We start from the raw sequence: 15663 nt of genomic DNA on the forward strand, positions 1-15663 counted from the left end.
TCTGGAACAGAGAGAATAAATGTCTGGGTGTCAGCCCCTCCGTCCCCAGTTTCTGGCCATTTGTTGTGGCAGCCCAGGCCACTCCTCCAGGAAGGATTGCAGGGGATTAAAACCTGGCTGAAAGGTGATTTTGTTTAGGATTAGCTTTCCTTCCAAGTTTCAGGTTTGGGCTTAAGTGTGGTTCCTGCCCAGCTGCGTACCTCGCTGCCCTTTCTGGGAGTTGGGGAGGCGTGGTGCCTCCACAGGCAGAGAATGAGGTTCCCTGCAGCGAGGCCCTGGTGCCTCTCCCCTCCCAGAGCCCAGCTCTGAGGTTGCCCAAGGACAGGGACGCAGGGCAGCAAGTGGCGCAGCGGGCCTGCCTGACCTTGTCTGCGTGGCTGCGGCCTGGCAGCCCAGGAGCTTTGCTGTCAACCTTGGAGGCCATTGGAAGCAGGAAAACAGAGCGTAGGGGAGTGACGCTCTACCAATCATGGCGAGGGCCCCTGCCCCCCGCTCCAGGTGAATCTGAGTGTGCAAGGGGTGTGCTGCTCCCTAGAAAGGAGATGGGGGGGGGGGCGTTTAAATACAGAGCATTCACCCCGCCCACAGAGCTTAGCATGTCACGTGCAATACTTCACAGGGCGCCAGCTTCCTTCCGGAGGTCACCCCCCAGCCAGTGGCAGGGCTGGGCTCAGAACCCGACGAGCTCAATCTTGGCAGAGCAGCTGAGAAGGAATAAGAGGGGCTCCTGACCAAGCCAAGGACCCGGGGTGTGGGAGGGGTGGCAGAGGTCAAGGGTTCAGGGGGAGCAGAGGCCAGGGTTGGGAGGTCAGGAGTGGGCTGGAGTGACCCAATAAGGCCAGGCTAACCCAGATGTGGGTACCGCCATGCTAGCAGTTGTTCTGGGGGTGGGGCTGGTGGAACTGATTTGGGTCTGGGGGTGGGACTGAGTTCCAGGTGCTGCCCATGGGCAGTCCCTGGTGTGTGGGCGCAGAGAAACCAGGGCTCACACCATCCATCGCTCTGCCTTCGCTCAAAGGGCAGGGAGCGCACTGTGAGTGCAGGGAGATCCCTGGTGGGGTCAGCTGGACAGAGAAAGCCAGGCTGGGAAACAGTGCGAGCAAAGGCTGGTGTGAGGCTGCGGCGGGGGTGGGGGAGGTGGGGTGGGGGCCTTGGGCATCTGCCAGGTCTGCAGTTCTGCAGGAGTCGAGGCCCCACTGAAGCACAGAGGTTCAGTGTGCGTGTGTCGGGGGGCGGGGGAGGGGGAGGTATGTGAGAAGGGGCTCATTCACCACATGTCAGGCTCCGCCCCAGCCTAGACTCCAGTCAGAAAGCCTAAGGCCTAGCGGAGTCAGCCTGACAGAGCCCAGGTGAGCACTGCCCTGTCTCCCAGGCCCGGTGACGGTGGGTGGGCACTGGTGAGGACTGCTCCTCAAGAAGGGGTGGCACTGGGGCCGGTGCTCTGGAAGCCACCCGCTCCTAGCTGCAATGGGAGTGAGTGCGCCATCTGTGTGGCCTGATGACAATGGCCGGTGGCGTGTTTTAACCACCTTCTGCACATGGGGTGTGTGCTGGGGCGTCCCACGGAGCAGCGCCCTTCACCCTTCAGGCAGCCCTTCGAGGGAGGAACCAGACTTGGCCCCTTTACTATTGGGGATACTGAGGCTCAGGGGTTGCCAGATGACAAACACGGTGCTAGGGTTCTCACCCAGGCTCCCTGACTCTACAGCACGATTACCCGTCCTCACTCCAGGGCAGAGCCACCCTCTGGCGACCCTCCTCCTCTCTGGCCCCTATACCGGACCCCACGGCTCCCCTAAAGAAGGCCCTACCTCTCTAGGCCTCTGGCCCCCTCCTTACCTGACAATAAAGGCGGGGTGCTGTGGGGCTGACAGGTGACCGGCACTAGATGGAGAGGTGCAGGCACGGGGGACTTGCCCTCCTCCGGGGGCCCCACCTGCGTGTGGCAACAGGAAAGTTGGGGGACAAGGGGCCAGCCTGGCCTGTTTGTCACATCACAAAGTCCTGCCTAGTCTGGCTGGGTGCTTAGTAGAGGGAAGGCTCAGAGGGGCGCTAGTGGCCTGCCCAGGCCCAGCTCCCTCCCATAGTGCACTCAGTCACTCAGCCTCAGTGGGGGCACCTTGAAAATGGGTACATCTTGCCAAGGTAAGAGGTTTCAGAACTCTGGGCGGGGACAGGTGTTACTAGGGCCAGCCAGTGCCATCACCTGCTTGCGGCCTGGGCTGGGGCCCAGGTCTGAACCTCTGCAAGCTGTGTGTGTGGGACTGCACCCAGGGCCCAGGCCGTGTGCCCCAGGCATCTCAGGCGGCCCCCCCCCCCCACCTGCGGCCGGCAGCTGCCTTTCTCTACTTACTGGAGCTTTCTGGGCCGAGCCGCAAGGAGAAGCTAGATCACAGAGCCTTCCCAAAGGAGGCGGAGCCAGTAGCTGCCCTATGGCAGCCGTGAGAATAGACGGGAGGAGGGGTCCCAGATGCCAGAGTGGCCCCTGCCATTCAGCAGGGCTGCAAATTATCTCGTTCAGCATCCCCAAACGTTCCCCCCAGCAGCTGCAAAAGCTTTTAATCAACAAAATTTCACTTGGAGTACCAGTATCACATATTCTAAAGTAAAAAAATTATTTTACTGGTTCATATCTGTTTTTTGTTTATATGTTTTATAAAGTAAAATGAATACACTTACTTATTGTAAATTCAGTAATGGCCACCCAGCTCACAAGTAATGATGCCAGGATTACAACCATATCTGGGTTTAAATAAAATGCACCCAAGCCTGTGTCATAGCCAACAGTCCTTTGTAATCACAAAATTGAAAACAACTTTAGGAGCTATGATTTCGCCAAGTCTGAAGGCCATCGATATAACAAAGGTGGCCAAACAGAGTCATGCCTGGGGTTCTGAGGTGGGCTGGTGAGTTTGGATGAGTAATAAAGCACAGGAAGACATAATTCATAAACTTTCATAATTCATAATTCACACCATCTTGTGGGAAGCCAGGCTTGGTCCTGCAGGAATCGTTGGCTTTCCTCTCAGGGAAAGGACCTGACAACTGAATGGATGTGTCTTCCTCTCACCTCGTCTCTCCTGCCACTCAAATCCTCCCTCTGCTCTGAAGCAATGTCACTGCCTGCAGGAAGCGGGGGTGGGGAGGGTATAGCACCACCTACGGCCTCCCCCGCATTTGGGCACACTGGCCTTTGACTCAAGGACATAAAGCAAGAGATGTGAAGCGTGTTTCTCTGGGCTCGGCCGATGTCGGTGCATGGGTGGAGGTTAGTTTGGAGGGACAATGGTGTCAGGTGTCTGTTAATCAATTTCTCCTGTGTGTGTGTTTGCCTGGGTCTAAGGCCAGGACTATTGTCACTGTTGTTTTTAATACATCACACTCTTCAGAAGTTCAGCTCTCAGCTGCTTCACTGGAGGGTGGTGGCTGCATGATCCTGAGATCTTGGGTAGAAATCTTAATTTTTAGCAACAAGGCTATTTGGAAATAGCAAACATTGGAAAGGAGGGGTCTGGGACGTCTGGTGCTTGTTCTGAAAAGCTGATCTGTGTGGCTGCACAGTACAGAGAGCTCTGAGCCACGCTGATAAAAAGCTGCAAATTAGTATAGGTTTAGAGAGTTCTCTCAGGGTGCTCAATTCAACAGATTTTGGGAGAGGCCGGGGTATTCTGCGGGTTTGATGAAGTTGAGATTAGCTTGTACCACAAGCTGGCAGGCTGGTGGCACCAATATTTGATAGATCACATTGATGAACAGATTTTCACTTCAGTTAAAAGTTACAAATATGATTTTTAAGTGAAAGCTTAATAAAGTACTCGTGGAGCTCCGGAAGGCCCACAGAGCCTGGCCAGTCGCCCCCCATCACGGTGCCAGGTCCCACTGGGAAGCCACCGCCTCCGGCCACCGAGGGCAGTTCCTCTGGCCAGGAGCCGGGTTCTGAGTTCTGCCTGCAGGTGGCTTTCCTCGGCTCCTCGCACTTGTTGCTGGGCTCTTGGGAACATAGCTGTAGCATCAGCCTTCGAGCCCAAGAGAGAAGTTCACTCTGTGTCCAGAGACAGGATCCTTCAAAGTGCTTCCCTTGTGAGATGGGTGCTACTCTGGTGGCTCCTGGACAAAGGGATCATCTCGTTTCATCCTTTTCCAATTTTTGTTCTTTTAAAAGTCTCTCGAGGACCTTTTGTGTCTGTGGGGAAGTTATCCTAGAGGCAGGAGAGCAGCAGGCTCGGGCGGGCAGCCCCAGATCCATGCCCTTGTGAGAGAACAGCCTGATGTGTAGGATCTGGGTACAGATTTAATACCAGGGTCGGTTTATACCTGTTAACTTAGGTTAAGCTCCAAGTTCAGGAAAGGAAGAGACAACACTGCCATCTAGTGGCAAATGGGGGGGACAGCGCACACAATGACAGCTGATTTGGATCCAGTTGTTCAGGTCAGAACCATTTTTAGCATCAGAATGAGTCTCTGACCCCATGTCACAGTGACCCAAGGAGCAGGGGGTTTGCAGGCTCCTCCCTCTCCAGCCAGGGCACCGTCACCACCCAAGGAGCCAGCTGCCGCGTGCAGGCACCATGCTACACTCCACCTGCCTATCTCCTCAAGTCCCCTCAGTCTCAGGAGGGAGCCAGTGACATCAGCATTCTGCATAGGGAGCTGACGTGGGTGCAGACCTGTGTTCACAGCCAGGCGGGCGGCCCACTTCACCTGGGGGGAAGGGGACACTGTCTAGTTTGAGAGGTGTAAGTGGGACTGCAGAGAAGTGTGGCTTTCTAATTTCCCTTTGTGTGTGTTTGAAGGGAACTTCCCTGATAGGCCTCGGTCACACAGCAGTTCTGTAAGAGCAGGGCTCCTCCCCTGCGGCTTTGCCTGGGCTGCCTGGTTGGGAGGCAGGTCAGTGTGGTGGAAACGCACGCTCTGGCGCTAGTCCGCCCTCCCCAGCTGCTCGGTCCTCTCTAAGCCTCAGTTTCCCCATCTGCCAGTGAGAAACACTCCCTCAGGCTTCAGTGTGGAGAATATCTGGCCCAGAGCAGATACTGTTTCGCTCTCCTTTGCTGGATGACTAAGTATTAACTATTTGGTAAATGCAAATGTAATTCAGAAAAAAAGAGAAAAAGCCAAAGGTGCAAGAGACCTGGGGTTCACCTCTACAGACTTTGCTAAATTGAAAATAATGCAGAACTTTCTGCAGTGAGGAGAAACCACTGGGCTGCTTTTGTTTCTAAGAACAGATAAAAATGGATTTGATATTCCAATGAGTGTCTTAGAATCCAATTAGAAATCAGAAAGAGATGTTTGCTCCATTTAAGTCTTAAGTGCACCTTATGCCTAATTTCAAACAAAGCCCAGAATAAGCTGATACAAAATGTTAAAGAGATACCAACTCCTTTTAAGCCACATACTGAACAAGAAGTGGCCCCTTTTCACAGGAGTGTTATGTCCTCAGAGGACCAAGGGAGGGCAGAGCAACACCACCCTTAGTTGCTATACATCTGGATCCAGCTCTTGGGAGAGGAGGGGAGAGATGGAGGAAAGGGGGAGGCAGGGATCAGAGTGACTCCAGCCCACCAGGCAGAGCTGGTTGGGGGCTGCTGGACAAGGTAGCAGCTGGGAGAGCTTGGGCCATGCTGCTTAGTTGGGTCCCCAACTGGAATTGGGGTGCTGCTTAGTTACAGGGGTGCTGAGAATGCCTCATGCAGTGAACAAAGTAGAAATTCCTGGGAACAAATTACTCCACTTAGTCACCTTGTAGAAACTGTGAACAGAAGCCAGAAAACAGCCAAACACTGACAAATACGGGGATGACAGATCCCAGAACCTACATAAAGCAAGTGCAACAGTCAAAGTCCAGAGGTCTGGCTTGTGTGGCTCAGTGGTTGAGTGTCGACCTATGAACAAGGTCAGGGTTTGATTCCCAGTCAGGGCTCACGCCCAGATTGCAGGCTTGATTCCCAGGAGGCGGTGAGCAGGAGGCAGCCAATCAACGATTCTCTCTCATCATTGATGTCTCTCTCCCCCCCTGGCCCTTCCTCTCTCTGAAGTCAATTAAAATATATATATATATGTTAAAAAAAAAGTCCAGCCCTAACCGGTCTGGCTCAGTGGATGGAGCGTCAGCCTGAGAACTGAAGGGTCCCAGGTTCGATTCCGGTCAAGGGCATGTACCTTGGTTGCGGGCACATCCCCAGGAGGGAGTGTGCAGGAGGCAGCTGATCGATGTTTCTCTCTCATCGATGTTTCTAACTCTCTATCCCTCTCCCTTCCTCTCTGTAAAAATCAATAAAATATATATATTTTTTAAAAAGTCCAGATATCTGAACATTTGTAATAAGGACAGTAACTGCACTTATATAAAGCTTTCAAGTGCACAGTTACTGTCCTTATTACAATGCTTTATATATGTCGTTTTCCTTGACCCTCTCAGTAGACCCTGAGGTAGGTGCTGTGGTTACACACATTTATAGACAGGAAACTGAGGCAAACAAGAGCAGGTGGCTTGCCCCAGGCTACCCAGACGGGGAGTGGTGGGGCTGGGATTTGACCTGGGCACTGGCTGGAGCCAAAGCTGGTAGACTCAACCATTATGCCATGCATTGTCTTCCAGAACAAAAGGGGACCCATGAACAAGTCAGAGCAGGTTGGCCCCGAGTCCATTATCGCCGCTTGAACCAGAATTATTCCGAATTCTGGCAGAGCCCACAACTGGGGTCTGTCTGAATTACAGACACCAAGGCAGTGAGAGATGAGGATCCCAGTGGTGGTGGGGGAGACATCGAGGAGGAACAGGTTCTATGGGATGGTAGTGGAATATGGCTTCAGCCTTGAACCTGGGGAGCTATGGAAACCACACTGACAATTTATTGAGCACCTACTATGAGCCTGTCACACTGTGGGGCATTTTTCAGAGGATTGTGGTCAGAGGGATTGCTAGGGTCCACTAAGAGCAATGGGATGGAAACCAGGCCTTGGAGACAGCGCCTACACCCAGAGCTACTGGGTCTCCTTGTGATGATGTCACCTGGGCAAGCGGGAGGGCTCTCCTGGAGGATGTGAATTTCCAATGCTAATATCAGCTGAGTAACCAAACCTGGCCACTGATACTGTCTCCTGCTCTGCTGTGATCATTGTGCAAAAGACAACGTATGTACAACTGGGCAGTCTAATCATCCCTCAGAGGAAGTGGGAGCCAGGGTAAGTGTGAGAAGCAAGCAATGAGGGGTTTCCTGCGACATTCATGAGGTGGGGAATTCTGGCTCAGTGCACCGTAAGCTCTTTCCTTCAGTGATTTGGACTGAGGCACGGGGAAGGAGGACCCATCCCCCTCAGTCCGTTCAAGCTGCTATGAAATACCACTGCGTGGCTTATAAGTAGCAGAAATTTCTTGCTTACAGCTCTGAAGGCTGCAGCATGGTCGGGTGAGGGCCTCTCCTGGATGGCGGAACGGGCGAGGGAGCTGTTGGGGTCTCTTTTATAAGGGCACTAATCCCATTCATGAGGAGTCCATCCTTATGACCTAATCACCTCCCAAAGGTCCTACCCATTAACACCATCACCTCCGGGGGTCAGAATTTCCACATGTAAATTTTTTTTTTTTTTGGGGGGGGACACAAACATATAGACAATAGCACCATCCATATCCACTCACCTTCTCTATGGCATGCCTGCTGCAGAGCAGCTGTTGATCTTGGAGCCTGGGGGTAACTACTAGGGGTGGAAACTCTGGTGTAGTGGTTACAGACACTCGAAGGGCATGGGGCACTGGCAGACCCCATCACCACCAGGAGGAATTCCGTCTTTAAAAGGGGGCCCAACGGATGCCAGGACTGCTGACCAGGATTCTGCAAGTAACACTAGAGCCCAAGGGCTTTCAAGATTAGCTCAAAGCAATGCAAAGAAGCATGAGACAGTTTTGACCAGGATTCAGAAAAAGCAAAAGTTCTCGCAGAGACCACTGCTATGCTGACTATCACATGCAGAACATGACAGGGAAAAACAGGGGACAGCTGTGGAAGATGAAAAGCAAGGAAGGCAAGGTGACCTCTCTGCCGGAGGACAGCAAACACTGCGAACAGACATGCAGAGACACACACCTGCCCTCCATCCTGTAATCATGGTATCATTTCTCTCTACATCTCGGATGAAGGCCACACACTAGGGCCTCTTCATGCAGCCCCCAAACATGCCAACGGGCTGGCTGGGGACCAAAGGCGCAGCTGACATTTCAGAGCTGATTCTAGCTTGTAAGGTCTCAGATCTCAAAGACAACCACCACATGATCTTAAATGTGTTTAATGCTTTGCAGAACAAACATGTTCTTTACTATTAAGTTCATTATGAACTTGAATCACTAAAAATTGTAAAGTCCATAACTGATTTTAAGCCCTAAGCAACACCACCTTTGGTGTTCAGTGATTTAACTTAGTAAACTCTGTGCAAAGTCATGAACCTTTCCATACATTTGCAATCTCCAAAATATAACTAGTAAGTTGCAGCATAGCCCTCTATCCCTTTGCAAAGAGTGGAGAGCAATGGCTCAAGTCACCATGGCTGAATTATGTTCTAAGCTTGAAGAAAAATCTGCTCTCACCGGGGCCATGTGCCTGCATCCTTGGGAGGCTGACCGATCCACCTGGGATGACAGCCGGCAGAGGCTCCAAAGCTTTCTGAAGCCACAGGTGCCACAGCACCGGCCCTGGGCAGGGAGCCAGGCCAAAGGCAACAAGAGAATCTTTTGGAGAAAGCACTGCATCCCCGCCCAGTCTGTGTCCACCTGTACCCGCCACCGTCTCAGTCAGGGCCCGTACCTTTCCTTGCATCATGGAAGTTAGGGCCCGGCCTGCCAGTGTAACCCTGCTGTGGGCAAGAGAACACAGTGTCACTTTGCTTTACTAAAAGAGTTCCCTTTTGATACATCATTACCACCACCACCCGACCCCCCCAGAAAATTATCCTTTTCCGAGCCTGGACGTTACATCTGCTTCAGACAAGGTTTAAAGTTTGCTGTTCTTCTGGAACTGGGCCACCAGGTTGAGGACCTGCTCAGAAGCCTTGATGTTCTTTGAGCCGAGGTAGGAGGTGCTGTTGGTGGCCGTCTCCTCCAGGAAGTACCGGTAGTTGACCATCATGCCACACGAGCCAGTGATGCCCTTGAAGCTGAGGTCTGCCATCCAGTTGATGCGCCACATCACAGCCCCGTTCTGCAGGTGGAAGTTTGCCACGGGGTTCAGGGCATAGCCCCGGTGTTTCTCTCCATACAGGTACCAGGCACAGAGCCTCATCAAGGGGGCCTGGAGCGCCTTGGCCAGCTTCTCGGACTTCACCCACTCGTTACTGCTGAGAAGGGCCTTGAGGGTCTCATTAAGGGGACACCCTGTGACCGCAGAAATTTCTTTATACTCAGAATCTGTAAATAACTCACTCCTCCCATGATCCTTTGCTTGTGAGTTCAGAAGCCCCAGGAGCCATTTGGTGAAGCCAGGTATAGGAGACAGACTTGAAAATGTCCCAAGGTGAGGAAACTCTTTCTGTAAGGCACGTAGGGTGGGGAAAGGTGGTGGAGAGAACACACACACAAAGAGAATTCAGCAGGGGTGTCACTGACCCAGAAGTACCTGTCCATTTATCATTTATGTACCATTAGCCTGGGTATGCTGTGTGGCTTACAAAGTGACGTTTGATATGCACTGACTTTCTTCTTTCAAAGAACATTATGCATCTGACATGGGCCAGGCCCTGGAGGCATCCTGAGCCCCCAGGCAAGCCTTTAGGTGGTGTCTCCATCTGCACCATTGAGAGGGTGGCAAGTCGGGGAACCGCGGGAAATCAGAGCCATGCTGTGAAGTGGGACCTGGTGTGCAGTCTTCTGACTGTAGAGTGTGTCTCTCTGGCATACATTCTCCACCCAAAGACATCTGTGCAGCCACACAATCTGGTTTGGTGCTTGGCACACAGTACCCAATGACTGTTCGTTGAATAAATAACTGATTTCCCAGCTATACCACAGTGGATGCAGGATGGGATAGAAGGGGAGGCAATGGGTCTTTTTCCACATCAGCCAATACAGGTCAATCATTATTATTCAAATTACAGAGATCTCAATGATCATTTTTAAAAATCCAGTATTTTTGGTTTATAAATGTTATATGCTCACTACAGAAATTTTTTTAAAGATTTCTGACAGAAGCAAAGAAAACCATAACACTCCTCTACTCTGAGATAACCACTCTCAATAGTTTGATAAAGTATAACTCCTGGTCTTTCTCTAGGCAATTTTTATATGGGTGAGACTGTTACTTTATATTCTGCTTTATGACCCTATATCATGACCATTTTCTCATTATCATTACAACTCAAAAACAATTTAAACAACAGAATATCCAAAGATGAGACTATCGCATTACTTTCCTAACCACGCTGTCACCGGGCATTTAAGTGGCTCTTAGTGTTTGCTGGTATAGCCCTGACGAGCACTCCTGTGCAGAAGGGGATATGCTTCCTTGAGATCCTCTCTGATGACTCTCCGGCGCAGAGCCGAGTGGTGGCTGAGCAGCCAACCGTCAGGATGGCTCCTGGGCTGAGGGGCTAACTCTGACTGAGAAACAGAGCCTATGGGTGAGTCCCCAGGACCCCGGATTCTGCCCCCTTTGATCGCCTGTCTTACAAAGTCACACACTTCCTGCCCCATTCATTTACACCTTCAGCAAAGAAGAAAGAAATAAGAAGTTGATATTAATTAGACGTGGCTTCTTACCACCTCTGGGGAAAAGACAGAGTGATTCTAATGAAGCTGATATGCATCTGAGTCCTCAGATTTAAAATTGATTATGAATTTAATACGAAGCACATACACATTTTAATTCCACTCCATCTCTAAGGATGAACTTGGGTTGCAGCTGTGTTGAAACTACCCAAAGCAGAGAACATCACTCTCAGAGCCAATTATTAACAGTCCAATTATTTTACCTAATAATTAGATTCTACTCATTATAGTTTACCCCTAGCCCCTTATGAGACAGTTTTAAAAAGCCTAGTGAACCTGAACAGTGCTGTTGTAGGATGGTTAAAGTATTTTTAAAAGCCAGTCTTTTGTAAGCTGTCTGGTCTAACCTTGACACTCCCTCTAACGATGAGAAAGCCCAAGCTGATGAAACCTCAGGGGTCAGAAGCCTGGAGAGTGGGTGAGGGCGGGTGGGTACAGTCAGGTGTGGCTAGAATGACCATACAATGTATCATCCAAACTGGGACAGTTGAGAATGGAAGGCGGCATTCCTATTGATTATGCTGCGACAACACGTGCAAATCAGAATCCAAGTCCCTGAGAAGCTGATGTCCTCAGAACAGATCTGCATTTGTGGCCAAGGGAGAAGCTCGTTTCTTGACACCATTTTCTCCTCCTGAGTGGTCTCAGGGCTCCTGGGAAGTGCCCTGGCATTCTGCTAAACCCTCTTCCTTACCCCCAGCTCATATCGCATCCCTTGCCCATCACCAATCCTAGGACCTGGTAACTGACGGAACTGCAGCAGGGGCACCTCACTCACCTGCAGCTCCTTCACCACGCGCTTTATGAGGAAGGTCCCCAGCTCCACCCCCTGCAGGCCTTGCTGGGTCAGACTGATGGAATAAAATATGGCAGCGGCGATTTTGTTCTTCTCCTCTGTTTCTGCCGGAGGACACTCCTTCACGATTGACTGCAAAACATGAATGATGGTGGTGAGCGGGCTTGGATGCTCTCACATCCTGCACCTCACCCGTTCACTTCCGGCCATGAGACATTCTCTCAGGGTGTCCCCCTCTGAAGACTAAACACTGCCTGAAATCTGGTCTGGTATCTCCCTGAAGGTGGCAACGGCACAACTTCCCTGGGTTGTGTGCTCAATGTCACGTCATTTTGCTCTTTGAAAGTTTCGTGCAAACCTTGCTGAATAGCAATTTATGTCCTTTTTGTCCTTTTCAGGCCGCTGTGCAAACTGAAATGTGATTAATCTGCTCCCCTTCAACACCCAGAGAGAACACCGACCCTCTGTCTAGGCCACCTGCCCCTTTCTGCACGGCCTGCTTGCTCCTCGCTTTAGTTATGTGCACTCCTTTCTCGGAACTATAGTGTTTTCCGTCTCTCCAGAGACCAGCGAGTCCTATATACTTTGTCTTTCAGGAAATTTACCTTTTCCATGTACCTTTTTAAAAATATATATATTTTATTGATTTCAGAGAGGAGATAGAAAAATCAATGATGAGAGAATCATTGACTGGCCGCCTCCTGCACACTCCCTACTAGGGACCGAGCCAGCAACCCGGGTATGTGCCCTTGACTGAAATAGAACCCAGGACCTTTCAGTCCAAAGGTCGACGCTCTACCCACTGAACTGAACCTGCTAGGGCTATGCACTTTTTTATTTTGTGCCACATTCTTGTTTTTCCTTGAAGCAATATGAGATATGACTTGCCAAGTCTGATTTTATTAGCTTTGAGTTTTGACTGCATTGTTTTTTGAACCCTAATACTCTGCAGGTCACTTGACAATAGTGGAATAGCGGGTGGTTACCTTTCAGTTTGCTTTGATGAAGGCACCAGCTTGCTTCTGAGCACAGTTACACTACTCTAACTTCCGTCAGCTACATTTGATTCCTAAAGTTGGGGGTGGCTGACCTAGTGCCCATGATGAGGCCTGGGAGTCCACAAACTTTCTGAAATTGTGGATGGAATGTGCAGGTTTTTGCACTATGTCCCTGGGGAAATGTCCTTAGCTTTCATCCCCTTCAGATGCTCAGAGTCTTTTCTGTGACTCCTGAAAAGGTAAGAACTGCGGCCGTAGGAAAGTGGGGTAGACAGTGAAATAGGCAGTGACACCTCCTGGGGCTGAGGCCAGGCCTCTCTCCTACACCCGTGCTACAAAGGACAGACCTCACTTTCCATCATTATTAATCTTCATCTTGGTGATTTATTTACTTTGCTTTTCAAGAATTCTGTAGGTTACCTTGTGGTTCCTTATTCAAAAATTTCCAGCAACTCCTTTTTTAAAGTTTTCAAAATAAAAGCGAATCTTTCTTTGGTTATACAAATGAGATACACATAATGTGCAAGAGGCAAAAAATAAATACACAAAAAGGAATCACAAATTACTCCAAAACCTAACCCCAAGTCCTGCTGTTAGCCATTTGATGAACAGAACTTTCCAGGTCTGTCTCCTTGGCTATAGGTAGGTATACACAAAACTGTGTATTCACGTAATTCTCTCACAGGCCCAGATGCTCAATTACACACACACACGGTGGCTGCTCTAAGGGCTTTGGCTAGAATCCCAATCCCACCCTTAATTATTCTATCATCACAGGCAAATGACTAACGTCTCCTAAGCCTCAGTTTTCTTAGGTCTAAAATAAGGACAATCATTGATAATATTAGATGAACTCACAGAGTGCTGTGAGCAGTAATGCATGGAACGTGCTTCAAGGGCTGACAGACACTGAGCAAATGCTCAATCAATATTATAAATAAGATCATACTGCACACGCTATTCTGTAACCTGGTTTTTCCATGCACTAGTTTGTCAATGTTGGCTTTCCATGTCAACAACAGAAAACGAAATCAGTACCTAAATACACTCTTCTGCCCCCATGCGCCTGCAGGAATGTCCCATGCATGAGGATGTACCAGATGGATATGCCATCATGTCTCTAACTCACCCTCTCCAGGTGGACCGGTCATCATTTCCAGCCTTTCAACACTGTACAATGCCGAAACCACCTGCACTCTTAGATCCAAGTATCTCCCCAGGATAAATTCCTGAGAGTGACATTTTTTTTTAAGGAAGACTGGTTGAAAGTTTATTTGAAAAGAATCCCCAGATCTCTTCCCCAATTTCCTGATGTGAGGCAACTGCCCCTCACCCAAGGAAAGACTAGAGTTTTATTCTTTTTTTTTTTTTCTGGGGAGTTTTATTGTTTTTAAAATTAAAAAAAAATTTTTTTTCATTGATTAAGGTATTACATATGTGTCCTTATCCCCCCATTGCACATTTTATATTTTAATGGATATCACCAAACTGTCCTCAGAGAGCGAGTAATAATTCTGGTGTGAGAGTATGCCAACTCTTTCAAACACAAAATCCTAAGGAACTTCTCCCTGGTGATAAAGAACACCTGCTCATTTGCCTGCTCAATTTCTCTACCTTCTGATACTAGAAATGCCACCCAGAGGGTCCATCCTGTGACCTGGTATCATCTCTCCAGCTTCTGAACAGGCCATTTCCATGCCAAAGCCTTTGCCCACCACAGCTCCTGGCCTAAGCAAACCCGCTGTGATCCAGGTGTCCCTACCTTCCCTCACCTGTCTTTACTTCATCGAGATCTGCTCGATTCCCAGTCCCCGCACTGGTGGTTCTGCCCCCATGCGTCTGCAGGAATGTCTCAGACATTCTCGCCCACTCCTTAAGGAGCAGCCAAGCTTGCCGCAGGCAGGGCCTGTCAAACATGGCCCCCATCACCTCCATTTGATGAACAGACCTGGCAGAGCTCTGGGTCTGTATCAGGCACACAGCACTGAGTCTCTTTTTCAATCACATGTTGTTTAAAACTACCCACAGGCACTTAACAAATGCTGTAAAGATGAACCATACCCCCTTCCTTCTCTTTTGCCCTCACAACTCTTTTCTGCCCCACAAAGATGTTCTGTAATAGGCTTCAACCCTGTCTCAACTCCAAGTCAGTAGACCCAGATGAATGCTCTCCTCATTTCAAAACTGTCTACATACTACCCATCTACATTCTGTAGCTACTAAATTAGAGGTTTTATCCAGCAATTCAAAAGTCCACAAACGCCTAAAGCTTCTGAAAAAGGGCATAAAACCAAGTTTAAAAACCTTAAGGGCTCGGTAGGATGCCTGCCTTGCCCTGAATTTACACCCACAGGTACCTGAATGTTGCTGGAGATGTCACTGGTCAGCGCCACATGCAAGACCACCAGGGGCTCCTCGGGGGTGGAACAGTGAGAAAAGAAGTAACATCTTCTGTATGGTCCGACACGTTGTTTTATATCCATCCAATTCTTTACAGGGTGCACAGCCTCAGACCTGATAAGATTGTAATGAGGTAAGACAAATGTTCAATTACGAGTTAAATAACCATTGCTGATTCTGATTCATATTACTCACTAAAGTCAAATAAATCCTTTAAATACAGCTTCAATAACCTCTTCAGGAAAATTTAAAGAAAATTATTTTAATGTGAAACAGCAGACTAAAAGGAACTACAATTAATGACTACTTTACACGCAAAACTGTGCTCTAATTTTTAATACCCGGTGTGAAGACTAGTTTGCGAGGCTCTTGGGAAGCAGTTATGCAGCAGATTGTAACACAGAAACTAACCAGATGCTTAGGCGTTGAACATTCTATGTCTTTTATTTCCTCTGAATCTGCAGTTTGAAGTCAATGTTGCAAACACAGGTCTCTTGGTTCCCTTTGACTAGCAACCTCAGCCACCCACTGTTCTGTCTTCAACATGTGCAATGGCAACACTGTCTCGAGTCGGTTACACCTCAAATAGTACAACATTTTCCAAACCTTAGATCATGTAAGGCAGCACGAAGTGTGAAGATCCTGAGGCGGGAAGAGCTGCCCATTTGTGAGAATAATCATAACATATTAGGCTGCATTTTACTGTGTCTTTGACA

General features: G+C 49.4%; 1 protein-coding gene across 7 annotated transcripts in view; it reads right to left on the reverse strand.

Moving 5' to 3' along the window:
* The window catches only part of LOC118674016 (malonyl-CoA decarboxylase, mitochondrial), a 55215-nt gene that overhangs the window by 31528 nt on the left and 8024 nt on the right, over positions 1 to 15663 (reverse strand). For 4 of the 7 annotated variants that reach the window (XM_036345147.1, XM_036345149.1, XM_036345152.1 and 1 more), the window contains exons 3-5: positions 14905 to 15061; positions 11532 to 11681; positions 8799 to 8847 (exon numbers count right to left, since the gene is read on the reverse strand). In XM_036345147.1, coding sequence (XP_036201040.1) covers positions 8799 to 8847; positions 11532 to 11681; positions 14905 to 15061 — 356 coding nt within the window. Of the gene's footprint in view, positions 1 to 8267; positions 9519 to 11531; positions 11682 to 14904; positions 15062 to 15663 lie in introns of those variants that run through there. The other 3 variants (XM_036345151.1, XM_036345153.1, XM_036345154.1) reach the window with 2 other exon arrangements.

The sequence above is a fragment of the Myotis myotis genome, unplaced genomic scaffold, assembly GCF_014108235.1.
Source record: "Myotis myotis isolate mMyoMyo1 unplaced genomic scaffold, mMyoMyo1.p scaffold_m19_p_19, whole genome shotgun sequence".
NCBI classification, from domain to species: Eukaryota; Metazoa; Chordata; class Mammalia; order Chiroptera; family Vespertilionidae; genus Myotis; species Myotis myotis.